This window comes from Carettochelys insculpta, chromosome 1 (assembly GCF_033958435.1).
Source record: "Carettochelys insculpta isolate YL-2023 chromosome 1, ASM3395843v1, whole genome shotgun sequence".
Classification (NCBI taxonomy): domain Eukaryota; kingdom Metazoa; phylum Chordata; order Testudines; family Carettochelyidae; genus Carettochelys; species Carettochelys insculpta.
The window spans coordinates 41500530-41522551 of NC_134137.1; the positions used below are offsets into that span (position 1 = coordinate 41500530).

A 22022-nucleotide genomic window follows, 5' to 3' on the forward strand; every position below is an offset into this window, starting at 1 on the left:
CCCTTGCCCCTTTTGATATATTTTAAACATTTAGCCTTTTCCTCACACTTATGCACAACACTACACCTTTTAGTTCTCAATGAGATCATTCTCATGGTATTTTTCTCCCATACATAAAAAGGAAGTACAAGAAAGCCTTATCTCTCGGTGTTTCCTGATAAATTTCAGCACGGGACCAGCTATTTGGATAAGGTACGTTTTAAGAATCCAAACCTGATGACTCTTACCAACACCAATCCTTTTCAAATTTATCCATCATTAAATTATAATTACAGATGAGGTATTTTCTATCTGTAGCCCTCAAAGCCTGGAAGTTTAACATAAAACTACAGATGTACAATACATATTTGTTTGGCATTGCACTTTTTAATGTTAGGACATTATTTCTATCAGATGCAGAGTTCAAAAGCAGATTTCAAATCTGCTCCTTATTTTATTTCCACAGGAGTTTAGCCAGAGTAAGGGTAGCCCGGTTTGGCCCAAAGTATCAGGGAATGTCCACTTTTAAACTGTCCCTCTACTTCCTCTGAGCCCGAGATGGGAGAACACTGCTGTGCAGTGACAGAATTAGTGAGTCTGTATTCAGTGTGTGCATGTGGGGATTTAGAGGACTCTGCTGCCATTATGCCCCCAGGACAATGAGCATCTGGAGAGCTCATCCACTAAGCTACAAACTAATATGTAAAAAAAGTCACTTTGGCTGCTTCTACACTCTCCCCCTCCCAGCAGAAGTGCCATGGTAATGAGGCAATTTGAAGCAGGCTAATGAGGTGCTAAAGTGCATATTCAGCACCTCATTAGCATAATGGCGGCCACACCAATTTCGAAGTGGGGCGATTATTTCAAAGCTGCCCACATCTACACTACAAATCCGCAATTTGAAGTCTGCACTTTGAAATTTGCATGGCTTTCATTATGCTAATTAGGCACTGAATACAGATGTTAGCACCTCATCAGCCTTCTTCACATTGCCTAATTACCATGTCACCTCCAATGGCAGGGGGCAAGTGTAGAAGCAGCATTTGTATATAGACGGTCATGAAAAACAATAGCTGCAAATGCAACGAGAATCACTTCAGTGGGTCATGAGCTAAAATTTTGGAATACTTTTGCATTAATTGCTCATCCCTAGTGTTGTACATCACTGGAGAGATAAATAGTTCTAGTAGTTTGCTTCTGACTGTGTTCTAAGATGTCCCTGACCTGTGTGGAACAGAGGAGCTCGGACTCATTGAACCAACTGGAAACCAAGCCATAAGACATAGCCTGCATCTGAGAATGCTGCAGGATTTCCCACTCCTGTGTCAACAGGTCTGGTGAGAGTGGGAGAGGATATGGAAGGTAAGGTGACATTCTCTGCAGGAGGGGAAACCAATGCTTTGTGCCCACACTGGGGTCACTCATATCATGGAAGCCTTGTCCACTCTGACCTTTTGAAGTACCCTGGGAATGAGGACTGTAGGGGGGAAAGGTGTACCAGAGAGGGCCCTTCCATGACCTTAAGAATGCGTCACCTAACAATCCCTTCCCACTCCTGCTCTGGAGTAATAATGGCCACATTTCTTGTTGTGACAGGTGGTGAAGAAGTCAATGAGGGGAGTGCCCCAACGCTGGAACAGAGAGCGGACCACTCCATTGTGAAATTCCCACTCGTGGTTCAGTGCAAAGCATCTGCTCAGACAGTCTGCTTCAACTTTGTTGAGTCCAAGTAAGTAAGATGCCAGAAGTGTGATGTTGTTTTGAATGCACCAATTCCACAGTCAGACTGACTCTGCACTTAGGAAGCATGAGTGGGCCCCTCCCTGGCGATTTATATAGCACATTGTCACCACATTGTCTGTTAATATTTTCACCATTGGAAGAGCTGGACGGCCCTGGGAACGGCTCTGAGTTCCAGAAGATTGATATGTAGTAGGCATTCTTGCGGGGACCATCACCCTTGAATAGCGAGAGTGTCCATGTGAAACACCCCCAAGGCCCCCCCAGTAGGGAGGCATCCCTGGTAATAAGTTGGGAAGGTTGTTTAGGGTGAAACGAGACCCTAGAAAGAAGATTCTCCCTGCTCTGCCAACATAGGAAAGGCATAAGGATGTGAGGCGGAGGTACCACCAAGCAGCGAAGGCTGTGGTGAGTGCTGTTGTATACAGTAGTCATCCAGCGTTTTAGCATGCGAAAATAGAGTCTGACATGCTGTAACACAAAGATTGTTGCCACCATGTGGCCCCCTGAGCGTGAGGCATACCACCACTTGTACCATGGGGCTGCCCCTGAGAATCTCCACAAGGTCCTGAATAGCCTGGAACCTGTGGAGGGACAAGTACACACGCACTGTGGTCAGATCGAGTCGAGCCCCAGTGAATTCTAGATCCTGTGTAGGTTGAAGGGTTGACTTTTTCTCATTGACAAGAAGGCCTAGAGAGTGAAAAACTGACTGTATAGTGCACACAATGTGCTCCTCTGTAGGAGAGGGGCTTTTTTATTATGCCGTCATCGAGATAGGGAAATATCATGACTCCTTGATGACGCAAGTAGGCTGCCACTACTGCCAGGGTTTTGGAGAACTCTTAGTTTGCAGTAAGAGTGACCTTGGACAGATTACCTTAGTCCAGGGTTTGCAAGTGAGAACCACCATTTTTTCAAATTCAGTTACGAAATCAATACTTCAAGAGCCGCAATGCATGTGAACACAAGACAGCCCTTAACAAATAATGTCAAACCGTACTTTTAATAACCCCTGTTTTACGAACAGTGCACACACAATGATTTGTACCAGTTGGAAAGTTTAAGTTATTTTCGCCCCTGGATTGGACAGCAAACGAGGACAAGGAAAACACTGCGCCTGGGGATAGGCCTGTAAGCAGGAAAAAACAATTTTCACATCACAACCCTCCATAACCCCTCCCATTCGTAGGCTCTACTCCTTTGGCCCACAAACCCACCTCAATCCCCAGGACCAACACACCTCAGCCGACAAGCTCCTCAAGTTGCACATGCTGCCGCTGCTTCTCTGCAGCCACCACCTCTCCCCATCCCCATTTCCTTCTCAGCACAGCTCCAGCAGGGGCCAACTCGGCTGCCCCTCCCCGCAGCTCTCTTGCTTACTTCTCTCACCTGCAATGCGGGTGGCCCCCTGACCTGCCACACTGAAATAATGGAACTAAATGTAACTGGTTTAACAGACGGATTCCTCTTGTCAGCCATTAAACCAATTACATTTAATTGCATTATTTCAGTGGCAGCAGGGCAGGGAGCTGCAACAGGAGTCAGCGGCAGAAGCGCCCAGAGCCTCAAGTGACTCCTTAAAGAGCCACAGGTTGCCAACCCCGCCTTAGTCACTTTTAAGTGCATTACACAAAGCCTCATAAGAACACTTCTAACACACAGTTAAGTGTCCACACAGAGAGGTAGTACAAAATAATTAATGTGCTGTAAATTCACACCCTTAGCACGCACTGAGTTACCCATGTAGAAAATCCCTAACAGTCTAAAACATATAACAGCCATTTATTTTCTCTCACCAATCTCATAAAAAGCTTATCCATCTTTAATCAAGATTTGCTCACCAGCTGTTCTAGAGATCATTTCTAAACCATTCAATTTCTTCGCATATACCCTGTTTCCAATAGCAGGATTATTCCATAATTATTGACCTGAAGGGAATCAGATTCATTCCATAGCTGATATTAAACTGAATGTGTTTTTTTCGTTCCAAAAATGTTTTTTTAAGCCACTTTGTGCTCTCACAAACTTTCTTGTGGACACGTGAAAATGTTTAACAAAGCTTCTCCATATCCAAGCCCTTACTCATTTGGGGCTTTATTTAAAAAACTTGTAAATTACCCACATATGATGAACCACCAAGTTTAACAGCCTCTTGCCTTTTTATACACATTTACAAGTATGGTTTTCACATTGTTTCAGTGCTTTCCCAGGCATTGATTTATGGAGTTAATAAGGTAGCAGTGTTTTCTTTCTCCCCCAACCCACTTTCTGAGCCCCTCCTAGATACTACAAAACCTCCCCAGCACACTTCTGCCACAATGTGTATTTTGTATATCCAGTAGATTAAAAGTCAGAGCTGGAGTTAGGTAGTAGCAAGATGGGCAATTACTTGGGGCCCTACCCCATAGAGGCCCCATGAAGCCAAGTTTTTCAGGCATCGGTTTCAGCTCTAAGCGATGGGACTCTGGCTTCAGCTTTCTGCCCTGGGTCCCAGCAAGTCTGACAGCTGCCCCGCTCTCTGGCTTATTTTGTTATATCCCCTGAAATTTGCTTGCAGCCCCCATGGGGTCCCAGACTCCCAGTTGAGACGTGCAGGACGAAAGAAAGAAAATTCCTCGTATTTTCTTATCTTTGATTCCTGACTTGTCACTACTCCCTGAAAATATACAAGCTATTTCACCGCAGCATATACTCTCTTTTTTAGATTCAGTAATAGCAAGTTGCGTTATTGTACAGTATTCGACACTCACATACGTTTTACTGATGCCCACTTCCTGTAAATCCCTATTCAGTCATTAGATCACTCTTTTCCCTTTACAATTTTGACTTTTTTTTTTAGCATATGTAACCCTTTGCTGTATTGATTTCACTACTTATCTGAGATTCAACCTTTAAAGCAAATTACATTGTATGCAGCAAGATTTCTTGCCTTTTCCTCTCTGTTTCGCAAGAGTCCAAACCAATGGATGACACTTTAGCGGTATTATGACGAGAAGTCCTGTGGCACCTTATACACTAATCGATAATAGCTCCAGATTATTATCTAACATCTTATGCTCCAAATTATCTGTTAGTCTATCAGGTGCCACAGGACTTCTTGTTGTTTTTGAAGATATAAATCTAACTCGGATACCTCTCTGACAGCTAAATTATGTCAGCTTTTTCCAATTCCATTCTCAAACTATTTTCTTTGCCAATATGTGATTTTTTTAAAAATGCACTATTACTTTTTGTTCATACTTACTAATATATTGCAGATCTGATATTCAACTCCCTCTGATTAATATATCACACAATTGTATTCCAAATCTACATATACTATTACTGTGATTGCAAACACAGATCAGGCAATTCTGCAGGCCAGAGACCAATTTGCTGCACAACCACATACCCCCAGAATACCTTTCTATGTCTCTTTCTGGGGTTATTTGCATATTCAAATCATTCACAGATAGAATAATTTGTATAACCTAGTAATTCATCTGAATTACAGCATGCAGGTGATAGGGTATGGCAATTTTGAGTGGCACTATTATGCGTTAAGCAAGCACAGCCTATTCAGCAGGAAAGATGGCCTAGAAGTGGATACAGTGATTGCCTTCAGAAATGTATGTAAATAGAAACATAGCACACTACTGAGTAACTGAAAGTTGAAGTTAGACAAATTCAGAATGGAATTTGGCATGTATGTTTAACAGTGAAAACAGACAAATCATCAAAAGAATTTACCATGAGTTGTGCATTCTCCATCACTGACCATTTTAAAATCAAGATTAGCATTTTTCCCCAAGAACTATTTTTATTGCTACTTTCAGCACTGTTCTCTCTCCCCCTGCATGCTCTTTTAAGGACTAGATGCTGGACCAAGAAGCCTGTGTGTTTTTTACAGCATTTAGTACAATAGGATCCAGTCCCAATTAGGACATTTGGGTGCTATTATACACACAATATACAATAAATAACTTATTTTGTGCATCCAGTAGATTAACTTCCCACGTTTGCTAGCCATTTGCTGGACAGGATTTACTGGGAGTATAAATACATACATTCATCCATCCCTCGTTATACGAGCACAATTGGTTCCCAAATTCCAGTCTCCAGTTCGTTCCAAGTGCTTGTAACTTGACATAAACCAGTTGAATTTAGGTACTTTTCTGATGTATTTGAATAGCTTGGCTCCAGAAACAGGACACAGTGTATGTACGTAAAGCAGGGATTCCCAACCTATGGTTCAGGACCCAAACATGGGTTGCCCTTAGATTTGTTAAGGGTCACCAGCTGGGCAGTTCCGAGTTGCATGTGGATGTTAAAGAAGCCATTTGCAGTTTCTTACCGCTGCTGCCTCAGGCAGATATCTATCATTAGAGACAGCAATTATGCCTCGGTGCTGAAACCTTAACACTTGAGTTAATTGGTTTTAACCACTGTTATCTGCTGGGACCAGGAGGACTGGGAGAGTCACCCAGCCTTGCAACCCCAGTGAACAGGCTGTGGGAGGAGGAGGAAGAGGAGTGTCTAAGGCAGAAGCATTTAGGCATGCGCGGGTGGGGTGTTAGCCTGGGGGCACTGTGAGGCTGCAGGGGAAGTCTAAGGCTGAGGGTGGTTTGGGGCTGCTGAGGGGGGGGCGGTTGAAGGCTGAGGGTGGTTTGGGACCATGAGGGAGGGGACTCTGTGGGGAGGGCATGAGGGGACTAATACAGTAAACCCTCAAGTTACCCAGTGCCTGTTCCTGCAGCCCCTGCACAACTTGCATTTTCCTGCAAGGAGAGGGGAGCCAGGAACCACCAGGGCTGGTTAGTTTCCTGGCTCCCAGAATGGCAGGAGCTGGGAACCAGAGGCAGGCTGGTTCCAGTCTTCCCATGGCTTGTGGGGCTGGGAAACTGATCAGCTCATGGCTCATAAGTTTCACATTCCTGTCAGTGCAGGGAAAGGAAACAGGCTAAGAGCCTTCTCCCTTTCTTACTCCAGCTGCAGGGCTGTCAGACAGCTGCACGTTTGAGGGAAGGGAGGGAGAAAGTTCCAGCCACGGGAATGTGGGTCTCCCCACTTCTTGGCCAGGGACCTCAAGGCCAGAGCACAGCCAGCTGCAGGTCTCCCCACTCCCCAGCCAGGGACCCAGCAGCTGAAACATATAAGCGGGGGAGGGGAAAGTTCACTCATTTAGTGAACAAAGGTAAATGTGTGTGTCCCTTGTTTTAGTGAGTACTCGTATGTAAAATACTTGTGAAACGAGGGATGAGTGTAGAATATTTTGAAGAAATATCAGAAATGAAACCTAAAAGCTAGGTCACAGGAATAAGATAATGAGAAACACACTGAATCTGAAATCCTACCACCAGGATCAGAAAACTGGTGAATAACTTGGCTATCTTGCTCTTGACACAATTAATGCCCAATTTATCCAAAAAGCTAGCAGTGAACATCAGAATCTAAAAAACTGACACAACCATATACGATAATAGAGATCATCACTGAGCACTTATTAATGTAACATTATCATCAGATAATTTGGTCACAAAAACTGGTAACTCAAAATCAGATGGTGCATATTTTTAAAATATTTGCATACAGTTCACTGTTGCACTAGTATGTGAGTGTTATTCAAAGATTTCAAAGGGCAACTAATGTGAAACTGAGACCAATAAAGAAAGGTCAAGTAAAAATAACTCAACACACCATGTGTAAGAGGGAGGGCAAAAAGATCAAACATTAATTAAGGCAAAAGACCATGAACAAAATTTTCAGAAGCACTTCAACTCACTAACTTTCAATGGGTGGGTCTGCACTTGCCCCCAACTTTGAAGGGGGCACGTTAATCAGGGAGATTACTAATGAAGTGCTACATGCAAGCCGGAACTTTGAAGTTTGACACTTTAAAGTTGCCGCAGGGGAGAATTAGCCTAATGAAGTGTTGCGTATTCACTGCAGCACTTCCTTAGTAATCTTCCATCACCCTGATTAACATTCCCCCTTCGAAGTTGGTGGCAAGTGTAGACAAGACCAATGAGACTTAATTGCTTATGTCACTTTAGTGGTTTTGAAAATGCTATCTTTTACACCATCTCTTGAGGACAACTAGAGAAGTGTGATGTATTTAGTAAGAATGGAATTCCATGCATGGAGCAGGAGTGCCCCTGAAGTGAGGTAGTTCTGTCCAAAACCAGAGCCAGATCAAACCTTGAAATGGAAAGCAGAGAAAAGCCAGGCAACCTCATAAGCATCAAAGGGCTGTGGGTCAGAAACAACAGTCACAATATGTGTATTAATAAATATATCAAGCAAATGATGACAAAGTGGTGAGAAAATTAGCTATCTTAAAAGCTGTAATAAATAGTAGTGCTTTGCTGACCTGGATTTCGTCCCAGATGTCCTCATCCACAAGAGTGGCAGCAGTGTAGTGCTGCAAAGGGGCTATCACACAGTGGCCTTCAGTAAGGGACTGATGGTTTGGCAAGGATAAGTACACCTACACAAAGACACATTTTCACACCCAGTCGTAAAAATACTCATTTCTTTCCAACATCAAAAAACATTTTAATCCTGCTAAGGCTCAGCAACTCATGAGTTTAATAAAATTTAAGCTAATAAAGGCAATTGCCCTCTTCAAAAATGTTTAAAGTTTGGTGTTAACATATTAAAATAATTTAAGCTAATTTAAATTAAACAAACAATAGACTCCTTCCAAGTTAGTTAAGATGATGAACATTATTTAGACTGAGCCCCTTAGCTTCATTTGGCCCAGATCCTGAAAAGTCCTGAACTATCTCAACACCAACAGAGCAACAGGAGTGAAAGGTGTGGCGGGCTCCCTTTGTATATCCTATTTACTTTGCTAAAACATAACAGTTATCAAGAATATGTGATTTCAGCATTTCTATCAAGTATTACCCCAAATATAATCAAAGCCATGCTGTCAGTTACTGTGGCTGTAAACTTGCACAAAAGCAGAGTATTTTTGTTTATTATTATTTTAAATCAAGTAAAAATAATTCAGAATGAAACACAAGGAATTTGGAGGGGGTAGTAAAAATCAAATTCTGTATTAAGAGAGTTTCAGATTTAATGGGTCAAATATTTAATAATTTTGTAAGATTTGTGAATATCAACAGAAACAAGCACATCCTCAGAATAAAATGTGAGCTGAAGTACATAGTTCCTTAAATAACAAAAAATTATTTGCATTTGTACCAGGCTTCCAAGGAGAGTGTGGGGCTTGGGGATTTAATGCTATAATTCTGTGAAATAAAGCAAGCCTGGACAAGACAGCACCTCAGATAACTGATGGAGTTTGGAAACAAGGAGAAAGGCACTCCTCCAATCTTGGGGATCAACCATCTAACATGCTTTGCCCAATGAGAAATCAGACATAAAGCAAGTCTTAGGTATAGGACGTCCTTAACATACAACACACAGAATTTGCAAGGGAAGATGGAGTCAGGTTCCATCAGCTCTGTTAGTCAGAGTCAGGAAGTTCTCACTACCAATCTGTAATGTACAGGGGTTAGAAACTGGATCCTACCTAAATTAAAAATATTAATATGAGTGGATGGAGGTTGTATATGAATTTGGGAGAGTGTTTGTGTTTAATCCTAAATAAATCAATAGTCTGTATGTACTTTATACGCATGATTGAATGATTAGATTAAATTTTTATCCTGATTACAATTGCAAATGCAATTTTATTACCTGTCATAGGCAAACACTAGGCTAGCATATCCTGACCTCACATGCATGAATGTGAAGGCAGAACTCAATTTCAGCAATTCTGCAGCCAAATACCCACATATACTGAGAAGAGGTTTACTTCCTAATTGACTTAATGAAGTATTTCTGAATTTCAAACCCCATATAACATATCTACAAAATAGAGATTTCCAAACATCTAGACACTTATTTCAGGGTTAAGGAAGAAAAGTTTTTTTTTACTATGGCCTTAAGGTTGTAAACATTCATCAGGTCAGGAGAGGAAAAAAGAACATTTATTTTATATATTTCTCAGATAACACTAAAAATGGAAAGACTGACATAAATGCGAATTTACACTATGGCTGCATCTACACTTGGGCATGGTAATGAGCAGCCTGCAAGATGTTAATGAGGTGTGGATGTAAATTTCCCATGCCTCATTAGCATATGGTCATGTGATTCAGAGTCCAGAAGAAGCTCTTCCAGACTGCAAAACAGCCGTGTAGACATGCAGCCCACAGGGATCTTTCAAAAGGAAACCCTCCTTCTGGAAGTCCCCTCTGGCGGAAGGAAGTTCTACAATTCACAGTTTGTGCTTGTCATCTTAAATTCAATCTATTTGAATTGTCTCAGCTTCAGGTCATGATGCAAAGTTTAACTACCCTCTTATTTTCCCCTAGGTTGAAGGTACAAAGGGAAGAACTTTTATTTCTGTGAGGAGATTGTAATTTAGACATCAGTTCAGTCATCAACAAATATGGATGTTTTAACTTTTATTAATTAATTATTAATTCATTGTGTACATTCACTAAGGGCTTTGAATGGACACATCAAAAAGGAGTATTTAATTCAGCTCAAATTTTACCCAACTGTTCTACTTCAGCACAAGTTGCACCTGTGAAATTTCACTATGCTTGGTTTCCTTCCTTCCTTCCTTTCCTTGGTGATGTTAAAATGTGGGCAAAGATTAAAATAATGCTTACAGTAAAAGTCTCATCTGTTGAAAGACTAGCATTTCACTATTATTAATATGCAATACAAGTGATTTTATGTGATGAATGTATCGTACAAAGCTTCCTATTGCAACACCTTTCATTGTACAGGCCAAGGCTCTTCTTCTAAATGCAGCATTAGTTCTCCTAAAAAGATGGCAGCCAGTATATTATGCAACATACTGGTAATGCTAAATATAGATGCATTTAATCAAAACTGCAGTTCCAGGGTAACGATTTAATCTATGCAGTACTGCTGACAAGTAATGTAACTGTAGCCTTTGGAACAGCAGTTACACCTGTATTTGGATCTGTATTTGTACAACAGGTAGTTATGTTTGTGTAGTGGGCGGGATAAAGGATACAGCTGTACATAATTCTGATGGAATCTCTGCATTGCTCAGAGTATTTTGATTTCTGTACCATAGGAATTAAAAGTGTTTGGAAAAAATGAGTGCAGCTTTTTGAGAAGTGATCCCTTCCATTGACCAAATAGACTTAATGGAGTTTAAAAGGTGTTTCAGACAAACTTCCAAAATCAGGAGTCACTTCAGTGTTAGGGACTTTGTCTTATAAGTGCAAACTATTTTCTTTCCTTCTCCCATTCCAAGTTTTCACATTTGTTATCTGTCCAATCTATTCATGCTGAACCCTGTTCGGTCTTTTGCAAATTCGATCACTTTCCGTAATCTGTTTCTCAGTGTCGTTGAGGTTTTTCCATGAATACTAAGGTAATCTGCAAGTCTGAAGTGGATCAAGTTCTAAAGATTAACTTCATCATTTAAGATAGATTCATCTCTTTTTTAATTCACCCTTGAGGGAGTTTCCTTTTTGCTTAATTGGAAGAGCCAGGAAAATATTATGCAACTCTATAAACCATGCCAAAAAAGCAATTTTATTTTTAATGAAAGGAAAGTCTTGCATTAAGCTGCCTTCCTCTATTTCTTTCCATGCTTATGTCAAATTGCTATTTTCTTACCTTGATGCCAATTGCAATAATAAGATGTTTCGGAAGTTCAGAGCCATCAAAACAATATGGGCATTTCTCCATACATGCAACAAGCTGCTGATGTTCATAAATTGCTTTTCTTTTTTGTCTTTCCTCATCTTCCCCACTCCTTTCTCCCTTAGCTGCTTTGGAAACAAACATGTCATCCAGCGTATAGTACTCTTTGTCAGTTTTTTCTGCAAACTGAAAAGAGACAAATGCATACAAATGAAGAGAAAAGAACAAGCATTATTTGGACATTCTAGTACTCTTTACTTAACAAGAAGGGTACAGTTTCTAGCATCAGCTATGCTTCCTTTCACGTGGCAGTTTTCAGACATAAATATGAGATGCTTTGGTCAAATGACAGCAATCATTCGATACCAGGACACATAAAAGTAGCAAAAATACCGTTGACTGATATAAACAAGTAGAATATAATATTACATTCCATTTCAAAATAAACTTCCTTCTGGAGCTGCAAATGTCTAGTCTGATATCTTAAATTTACACTGATATACTAACTTCATCCAGTACTTTTTGAAAAGTTGACTGTTAGAAGCTTTTATTTAGTATCCACTCTGATTCCCATATGTACCTAAAAAGGGCCAAATGCCTAATACTGTGAACATAAACTGTTTTCTCTACAAATATTTTTCATGCCATTTGTTTTCATATACATCATCTTCACAGAATACCACTGAGTTTTACTTGGCATTAGCCACCTATAGTTTCTCTCTAATCTTACAGCATTGTACATTTATGTAAGATGGATGTTGTTTGTGTAAAAAAAGGAGTTGACATCTTCAAAAAAATCTTGCCACTTAAGTTTTACAAATAGAAAACATGTTTTTGTTATTCACATACAATTTCTTTATTCTGAATGAGAAAATATATTTAAATAGGTTTTATTAGTACTCTCTTTCCCTTCTTCCTTCTACTATCAATAGTGTCCATAAAAGCTTCCTTCCTAAAATACAACTCTACTGCTAATATTAATATTTTGCACATACATATTATGCTAATTCTCCCTGCCAATTAAACAGCATTTACTTCATTTGTATAAAAATGTTTTCTTCAGTTTCAATTCTTATTCTTCCTTGCAAGCAACTATGACAAACACGCATTCTCTAGCCTAATTTAAATAAAATAAAAATATAGTCTCGCTATACACAGACATTTTACATACACATTATCTGATTCTAGGTAGGGGAAAAAAACTGAAAGGTTTTATGTCATCAGGCAATAAACTGTAAAATTTTAGCTGATTACCCAGTACGTAAAAGGAAAGCTGTCAAAGTATTGGATTCCCTGCAGAGTGATGTCTGAAAGTTTGTGGTATCTAGGTTTCAGTGTGGTTTCCATAGAAACCACATAGATGCACTTCTAAATTTTTCAAATATCTAACAGCACAAATCCCTATACTTTCTGTGAATTCACCACGTTTCGCACTGATCAGAATGTGCATGAAACTGTCTATGTAACTAAATATATTTATTTTGACAATATACTTACTATTACATAAAAATATTGTTGACATCATCTTTAGAATTACAACTTTTCTGCATATAATTGTCCTTTCTTTCTTCCTTCTCTTTCCTTTCGTGCACAGAGAAATTTCTTGCCAGATTTCTTTGAAATACTTAAATCAAGAGCTTTTCTAGTCTCTGAATTTTAAAAAAGTGCTAAAATGCTATGCTCCTCTTTTGTTACTGAGTCCCTCATGCCTGCAGAATGGTGGGTTATATTCCTTTCTATCTTCCCATGTGTACCATACAGATACTCTGAATTTATAAGTGTAATTAGCAAAGCTTTGTTCTGAATGACACAAAACATGTTTTCCCACAAAACTTTTCATTGCTGTTTCCTTTTCTTTATGCATTTTTTAAAAATGTGATGCAGGGTCAGTGCATTTTTGTGCCAGTACTGGCTGGTACTGAGTTCCGGCACCTCAGCAGCCCCAGAAGTGGGATTGGCTTGGGGTGGGGTGAAGGGGAAGCCAGCTGAGTACCAGCACCTGTTTGTTTGTGTGTTCATTTGTTTTTTAAACAAAAAAAAAGTTCTGTGCAGGGTTAGTATTAAATAGGCATTCTTTTAGATTCCAAGGATTTTATATTAAACAATATGCTTTTCTTAAAAACGATCAAAAAAGGAACATTACAACACACGATTTACTGGTTATTTCGGAATTTGCCATGGTAAACTAAGTTAACTGATTTCTGAAAGAAGAGATGAGAAACAGAAGAGAGGGGTCAGTTGGAAAAGTCACAACAGAACAGAAAATCAGTATTTTTGACCACCAATAAGAAAAACTAGTAATTTACTGACAAAGTTAAAGAAATGTAATAAAAAGAGGAGCTTTCTTGTTAGGTCTCTGTGACCCTAAGAATCCCTTTATGTCCACCTGCAAAAGGCAGATCCTACCAATGTGGTGAGAGTATTTAGCCAGGGATGTAAGGTATCCTCCATAAACTGGTAACAGCCTGGTCATAATTATCTTTGCATTAGGTATATGGGGGTTGTATACGAAAAGTTATGTACGCATACAGTAAATATGTACTTAAAACATGTCATGGGTACAGCTGATAAACAAGTCTGCCCTAGACAAAGAAATGTGGATTCATCTGTCTACATAAATCACATTAGCAGGCATTAAACACGGAACGCAGTCCTGTAGCACCTTAAAGACTAACAATATTATTTATTAGGTGATGAGCTTTCGCGGGAAAGAAATAATATTGCTAGTCTTTCAGGTGCTACAGGACTGCTCTCTTTGTTTTGTGACGATATATACTAACATACCTCTCTGAGACTATTAGCAGGCAGGTAAGAAAACACCATGGCTTGATTACAAGCTAGGAAAGTGAAAATACACTTACATCTACAGTAAACAAAGTGATCAGGCCACTCAAGAAGGCAAAGTAGCAAACTGGGAAGAGGATAAAAAATGGGTCTGGTGCGGCGCACTCAAGAATAAGCAGCAGAGAACAGGAGCTTTGTATGGGTTTACTTTTCAAAGCACACCTTTCAACATTTTCTGGAATATAAAAGGAAAGAAAGGGGACTCTTATCACTAAGGTGACAAAGAAATAAGCACTCTCCAATTCTGAGAAGAATGCATCCTCCTTCTTGAGGAGCTGTAAATGAGTAAGTAGCTTTGGCAATGATTTTAGCTCGTTGAGGTCCAGTTTTAGGCCCTGTCTATATTACCAAGTCTTGTCACCAAAAACTGCCTTTGATGACCAAAAAAATCCCTTCCACCTCAAAAGAAACTTTTCCCCCCTCCCATTAATGTTGACAAACAGCCAGTGTAGATACCATGTCTACTTTTATCAGCCTCCAGGAAGTGTCCCACTATGCCCACGGTGACCACTCTGGTCACCAATTTGAACTCTTTTGCTCTACAGTCAGGTAAACAATAATCCACCCATCCCTCTTGCAAGTCCCAGGAACTTTAAATCACCTTGCCAGGTGACCCTGGCTGGCTACTGTGCTCACACTCTTCTGCTTGGACCACTGTGGAGCGGTTGTATCTAATCAGTATATGGGCAGCAGTCTGTGCAGTCCCAACTCCACTTGACCCATAGGATTTGGACACATTTCTCAATGCTGGAATGAAAAGGGCTACAATTGGGATAGTTCTAAATGCACAGTAAAGGTAAAGGAGCATGCCATAAGGTGAGTGAGGCAAACTGTCACGCTGGTGTTGCATCTAAGATGGCTGTTTCTGTAAGGAATTGGATGCTAGCCTCAGTGGTGACACCACTTCCACTGTCAAGAGCCCTGTGGATACTTCAGAGGATAAAGGGGCAGCAGAAAGAAGACCTAAAAAAGAAGAGGTGGTGCTAGACAAGGATGTGGAACTCCTTGTCATCCAGTGGGGGCATGCACCCAGGAAATGTTCTCCACTACTGAAGTGCATGGCCAATCTCAGCAGCTGCTCTCTAACAACTAGGGTAAGTGACTGTGGTCTATGGTGTGCATTGGTGACTGTCGGGTATAGAAAAGTGGCTGTGTTTCTGTGAGCTGGACATTGCCCTGAGAGGGTACTAGGTATGGCTGAATGGGGTGTTGATGGATACCGATACCTAAAGGGAATCGTCCCCAGAGATGTTTCATAGAGGCACTTGTTGATCCTCTGCTGCAGGTTCCATCACAACACAGCTTTGTTACTGCCCTTATTGTACGGCGCTGTCCCACACCACTCTGTAATCACTTGTCCAGGGACCAAAGTGGCACACATATGAGTTGCATAGAGAGGGCAGAAGCTGCAAGCATGCAATAATTGTACCCTGGTTTCCTGGATTATCCCTCAGCAGCGAGATCTCTACCAGAATGATCCCTGCCTGTGGAAAAGTGTGGGCTAATTTTACAACAAGTTCTCTGGAAAGCTGCACTGCAAGTCCTGCAAAGACTATTTTTTGTTGTCCATCTGCAACTCCCCTTCCCTGTACTCGCAACAGTCACCATTCTTTGGGTGATTGTAGAGGTGTGAGCCTGGCAAGGGTCAGTGAGCAAGTGATTGGTATGTTGCAAAAGGTGCTTATAATCAGTGCTTTTTTTGTGCTGGTACTCAATTGTATTGACTACCAGCACCTCAGCAACCCCAGACACTGGATTGGCTGGAGGGGAGGCGGGATGGGGAGCTTGTGTCTTTTTTTTTTTTTTTTTTAAACAAAAAAAGCTCTGCTTATAAGTAAAATGTTCCAATGCTGTGCTTGAACTGCACAGTCTGCCTCTGCTTCAGCAGATGGGTCCCTGAGGTACACTCCATGCACCACTGCCAACACCCCATTTCTGGGGGACAAGAGAACAGGAATCAGCAAAGGAGACAAGTTCAGGGAGCTGCTGCAGCACTCCTCTGCAGAAAAAAGGTAACAAAATGAAGGCTGAAAAGTAAGAGAGAAAGTGAATCACATGTTTGCTAGGGACATAACTGAGCAGATGCTAAAAATAAGGAAGGGGCAAACAGAGATCCTTAAGTCTTTAATAATGCTGCAGAGTGAGCAGATCTGGGTTCAACCTCCACTTCAGCACATACACAATTCTTTATCATGCAAGCCTTCCCTCTCCCCTCAACCACTGCTTTCGACTATTTGGGACTCCTCCATTTCTTTCTCTACTTGGTCTGTTGTTAAAACACTACTTACTGCTGCCACAGTGTCCCCTTGTGATGTTTCATGAGCTAAGGTAAACCAAGTCTCCCAGGATTACTATGGGCATTTCCACAATCCCCTACTGTAATCTTGTGGTCTTTTGCATCTTTTTGCATAGGCCTGTGTTCCTGAAGATGCAAGTGTCATGCACCTTTCCAGGTCACCCCATATGGGGTCTGTGAAACACCCACAGTGACACTCAGGCACCTGCAATACCATGAAGAAGTACCACCCCTTCGGGCTTGTCTACACTACCTCCCTACTTCGAAGGGAGGATGTTAAGTAGAGTGTTGGGAGTTCATTAATGAAATGCTGCGGTGCATATGCAGCACTTCATTAAGCAAATTCCCCCCCGTGGCAACTTCAAAGTTTTACATTTCGAAGTGCCAGCTCACATCTAGCTGCAGCTAACCTGCTGGTACTTCGAAGTGCCCAGGGTACTATGAAGTCCCTTTACACCTCAAAAATAAAGGAGGAGTAAAGGGACTTTGAAGTACCCCGGGCAGTTTGAAGTACTGGCGGGTGAGCCACGGCTAGATGAGAGCCAGCACTTCAAAGCTGAACACTTTGAAGTTGCCGTGCAGGTGAATTTGCTTAATGAAGTGCTGCATATACACCGCAGTACTTCATTAATAAACCCTCAACACCCTACTTACCATCCTCCCTTCGTAGTAGGGAGGCAGTGTAGACACAGCCTTCCTATTGATGTACTCTGGTGCAAGGTGGTCTGATGCTAAAATTGTGAATATATGTGCCATCCCTTGCTGATACACAGTTAGGGATGTCTATCTCTGTAAAGCCATCCACTATCTTATGCCCGTTCCCCAGAGTCACAGTCTTTCATAACAGGATGTGATTTACTGCCCTGAACAACTGCATTAATTTAATACAGCTCCTGTTGTGACTCTTCCCCCACCCAAACTGATTTGCAACCAACTGGTAGCAATCTAAATTTGTCAGGTTCCAGACAGCAATTGCCCCATACTCCTCTACCAAGTGGACAGCTTTCATTCTGGTGTCCTTGCACTGCAGGTTGGGGGCCAGCTCAGCACAGTTCCAGGAAGATAGCTTTAAGCATCCAAAAGTTCTGTAGTCGCTGCTCTTCATCCTATATGTGCATGACAATTTGATTTCACCAATCATTGCTGCTTTCCCTAGCCCAAAAGCAATAGTCTATTCTACACAGCTGCTTTGTGTATGCCAAAAGCAATGCTAATTTGATACTGTCCATATCACTTTGAATGACATGTACCTGCAGGTCTTCCTGTCTGTAACTTCACAATTAACTACATTGACGTGTGATGTCCTCATGACGTTTAACGAAGAAGAGGAAGAAAGTGTGGGATTCATCCCTTCTCATACTAGATGCTGGAGTACACAGCAAAGAATGTCAGTTAAAAATGTTGCAAAAGGCAGCCAGAAGCCAGTGGAGGACTGGGACAGAAAGCAGTGCATATAACAGGGACTTTAGCACAGTCCCAAGAGGTACTTGCTCTATTCTTTCTTTGCATAACACTTTTACATATCCACAGCACACTGCTCATCCTGTCAAAGATAGTGCTCTGAATGTGGGCATGATCTGTAAGCAGAAGAAGCAAGAGGGAACAGCCTGGGGTAATTTTTGCTTTGTTTATTTTTTAGTGTTGATGTAAGCTTAATTGACAATACTTCGTAGTGTAGACGAGCCCTTAGTCACTAGAAACTTTTTTTGTTTTGTTTGCAATCATACCTTTCTCTGTCTTGCTTGTTATCACTTAAATGTATGTGCTTATTAATAAACATTCTTGGTTTATTATAAATTCATCTCAGTCTTGTATATTGATGTGAAGTGTGTGCAATCAGCTAGGCTCATGTATGCACCATCTCTTTAGAGGAAGTGGACTTGGTACAGTCTGTGAGTGTGAGATGACAGGGACTGGTTACTACAGAGAATCCCCTCTGGGAAACTTGGTTTCACTGTATGTCACCTGCAAGGCACATATTAAGGTATGTCTACACCACACAGCTTTCAGTGACATGACTGCACCACTAGAGCTGTGCCACTAAAGTTGTGCAGCAGAGCCACTGTTTGTCAACTTTACTGACAAAAAAAAAAAATCCTCCACTCCCAACAAACAAGGTTAGCTTTGTCAGCAGAGCACTGTTCACACTAGCGTTATTGTCAGCAAAACTTTTCTTTTGGGGAGTGGGGGTTGTTTTTTAACACTTCTGAAAGACAAACAAAAGATTTGCGACTTAATTACCAGTTTAGACAATGCCTTAGAAGGGCATAGTCCTGAGGAGTTTGTTGCCAACGCAAGGAGACTGGAGCACCAGGGAGCTGACGTAGTTTAAGCTTCAGCTTTACTGAAGCAGGGGGGTAACACAGTGATTTACAATCCCAGGCAGGCACTCTGAGAAAGTGTGTCAGTCTCTGAGTTTGTATTTAATAAGCGGCTGTACTGCTATGGTATGCTAATCTGTAATATTTTAATGCTGAACTTTTACGCTTCTATATACAATTCACTGCATTTTTCATCTTGACTAATTTTAATGATTTCCTGTATCGAAATGGCAAGACAAAGAGTATAGAAAGTGCACTGTACAACACATTTTCGTTTCGTGACGGCTGTATCTTCAGAAACATAGCCGATTTGTTCAACATCGGTTTTGCATATAAATGCCATAAAGGAAAAGAATGTTAGGAGCCCTAATACAGAAAATGCTTGTCTTGTGTAATAAATAGTGATATATATTAAAATATTAGGGTGGCAGGACCGATGTTAATGGGAGGTATTTTGTTCAATGGACATCATAATTCAGCTTACAGGTACGTCTGAATTATATCCCTAGCTTTGTTGTCACATTAAAAGTAACCTGTTAAGAATTTACCAAAACAAACAAGTTTAGAAATATAAAATAAGAACAGTCATCCTCGATCAGACCAACAGTTCATCTATCTCAGTATCCTGTTTTCTGATAGTGACCAACGCCAGGTGCCAGAGAGGGAATGAACAGAGCAGGTAATCATCAAGTGATTCATCCCCTGTCATCCATTACCAGATTCTGACTGACAGAGTCTAGGGACCAGGAATTAAATTCCTCTGACAAATCACTGAAAATACCTCTGCACACTTCCCCTTCTTTTGCAGATCCTGAAGTTCACCATTTTATAGGAAGCCCACATATTGCCCATATGGCTGGCTATCTATATTTCTCAACAGAATGCACAATTTTGCAGTTTACTTTATGTTATATCCTATAGGAATAAAATATAAACAGCTTCCCAAAACTAAGCATCCAGTGGAAAAAAAATATAAGGACTCATTTGTTTGTTAATTTACCAAATGTTCTTTTTGCTTAGAACATGAGGGCACCCAGATATACAGCTATATTTTGTAAAATTTCTTGACAAGCCATCTTAAATGTGCTATTAAAATAATGCTAGTTCAGACAGGTCCACTTCCTTGTCCAGGCCACATCTGAGAAGCCTCCATTTAAAACCAAAGATCTTTCACCAAAAAGTAAAAAGCTCTTCAGTATAAAGGATATTTCTTCTCATAATATAAAAACATTGAGTAAACCATATCAAACCTTCTGAACATGGATTCTTAACTATCTTTGTGACAAGCATTTAAGGCTCTATAATAAAGACTCAGCAAACTGAAACCTCTCAGTGATAGTCCCTCTTGTACTGGCTCTTCTGCAATGGAGTCCTGTCAGCATGAACTGCGGCTCCATTTACATTAGTTGACTCTACAGTGCATGACTGCTTAATTCATTTTCTTTTTGATTTGAAGACTAAATGTTCTGGGATTGATCTGCCTGACTGACATGTTCAGATCTAGCAACCTGTTAATTACAGTAACTGTAATTCTTGACCCAACTGGCAGCCATAGCAATTGAAATGCAGTCTCTGGAATACAGCAAAATTTGCCAAGTTATCTCCTGAGCTTTCTGGGTCTCTGTTCAGGTATTCTGATGAAAAACACTTAGACTGTTATTTTGCAGAGTAGATAAGTAGTTTTTCCCTAAAAAATGGAACGATTAATTCTACCTATTCCCTCTCAAGTTCCTTCAATAATTCTTATGCTTCTATGCCACATAGCTCAACTGCTTTTCAGTAATATGTTCAGGTGGTAAGCACGTGTATTGCCAAATGATTGAAAACATATTTTTAGGATGTTCAGCCTTCCTAATACTACTTAATTTTCCTGAAACACACATAAACTTTCTTCCACATATGTTGCAAAACAAAATTAACTATTTAAAAAAAAAATTCACTTCTGAGTGCTTGTGCCATTTTACTACTTTACTGTAGAACTATATTTATTCAAAGACAGAAGATTCCTGTGGCTTGAAAATAATTATTAAAAAAAAATGTTTTTGGTTCCAAACTAAGTTTCTGTGCTCACATCATTGAAGGGCATGGAGTAAACACAGCTCACTCTAAGGCAAGGATGGACAAAATACAGCCCATGGACCATATCAAATCCACCAGGATCCTCTGGGCCAACAATCTCTCACGGCCCAGTGGGAAACTTGGGTAGGCCCTCTGCCTGCCATGCCACCACACGCCATTCAAAGCAGGCAGCCACTGTGAACATGTGTCTTTTTGCTGCATGCATCCCATGGAGGGATAGTTCTGCGCACTGCCCCAACTCCCAGCACAATCTCTGCAGCTCCCATTGGCCAGGAACTGGCCAGTGAGAGCTGTCTGGGCCAGGCTTGCAGGTGTGTACAACATACAAAGTTCACACACACCCCCGCCCCACAAAGGGCACACAGCACAGAGACACACATGACCCAAGCAGAATGTAGGGGCACAGTAGGAAGGCAACATGCTCAAGAGTCTCACTGGGTTGCTGGCCATGAGCCATCTACTATGGTAAGTGCCTTCTGGCCACCCTCTGGCACCCCATCCTCTCTCCCTGCCCCAAGTTATAACTCAAGCACTGTGAACCACCTCCTACACCCCAGCTCAAAGTCACAACTCCCTCCTAGACTCTGCACCCTTCCCCCATGTCAGAATCGTCTCTTACACCCATACCTGCTCCCAGACCCTCCACCCTCTACTGACCCCAGTCCAATTTCCTGTCCCACATCATACCCCCTTCACTCAAAACTCCCTCCCATTTCCCAATCTCCAATTACCCTGAGCTCCCTTCTATACCCAACCTCCACCCCAGACCTGCACCTTCTCCATTAACAAAGAAGAGTGCAGCCCTTGACCACTCACAAGATTCTTAGCGTGCCCCCCTCATTAAAAAGTATTGCCTATCCCTGCTCTAAGGGAATAATACTAATTTTGATGCCTGTTGGTCCACTTGCCCTAGGTTTCCAAGCCATTTTACCGGTAAATAAAAAGCCTATTTTTTCTCTACAAAACACTGAATTCTAGTTTGTGAGAAATCAGGCCATGACTACACTGCCACTTTACATTGCTTCACCTTTCTTGCTTGGGGGTGTGAAAAAACACTTCTCGGAGTGAAGCAAGTT

General features: G+C 41.1%; 1 protein-coding gene across 3 annotated transcripts in view; it reads right to left on the reverse strand.

The window, feature by feature from the left end:
• Window positions 1–22022, reverse strand: part of CWF19L2 (CWF19 like cell cycle control factor 2) — a 211332-nt gene that overhangs the window by 38669 nt on the left and 150641 nt on the right. For all 3 annotated transcript variants that reach the window (XM_074984805.1, XM_074984786.1, XM_074984796.1), the window contains 2 exons: window positions 11380–11592; window positions 8072–8188 (listed from right to left, as the gene is read on the reverse strand). In XM_074984805.1, the coding sequence (XP_074840906.1) occupies window positions 8072–8188; window positions 11380–11592 (330 nt within the window). The remainder of the gene's footprint in view (window positions 1–8071; window positions 8189–11379; window positions 11593–22022) is intronic.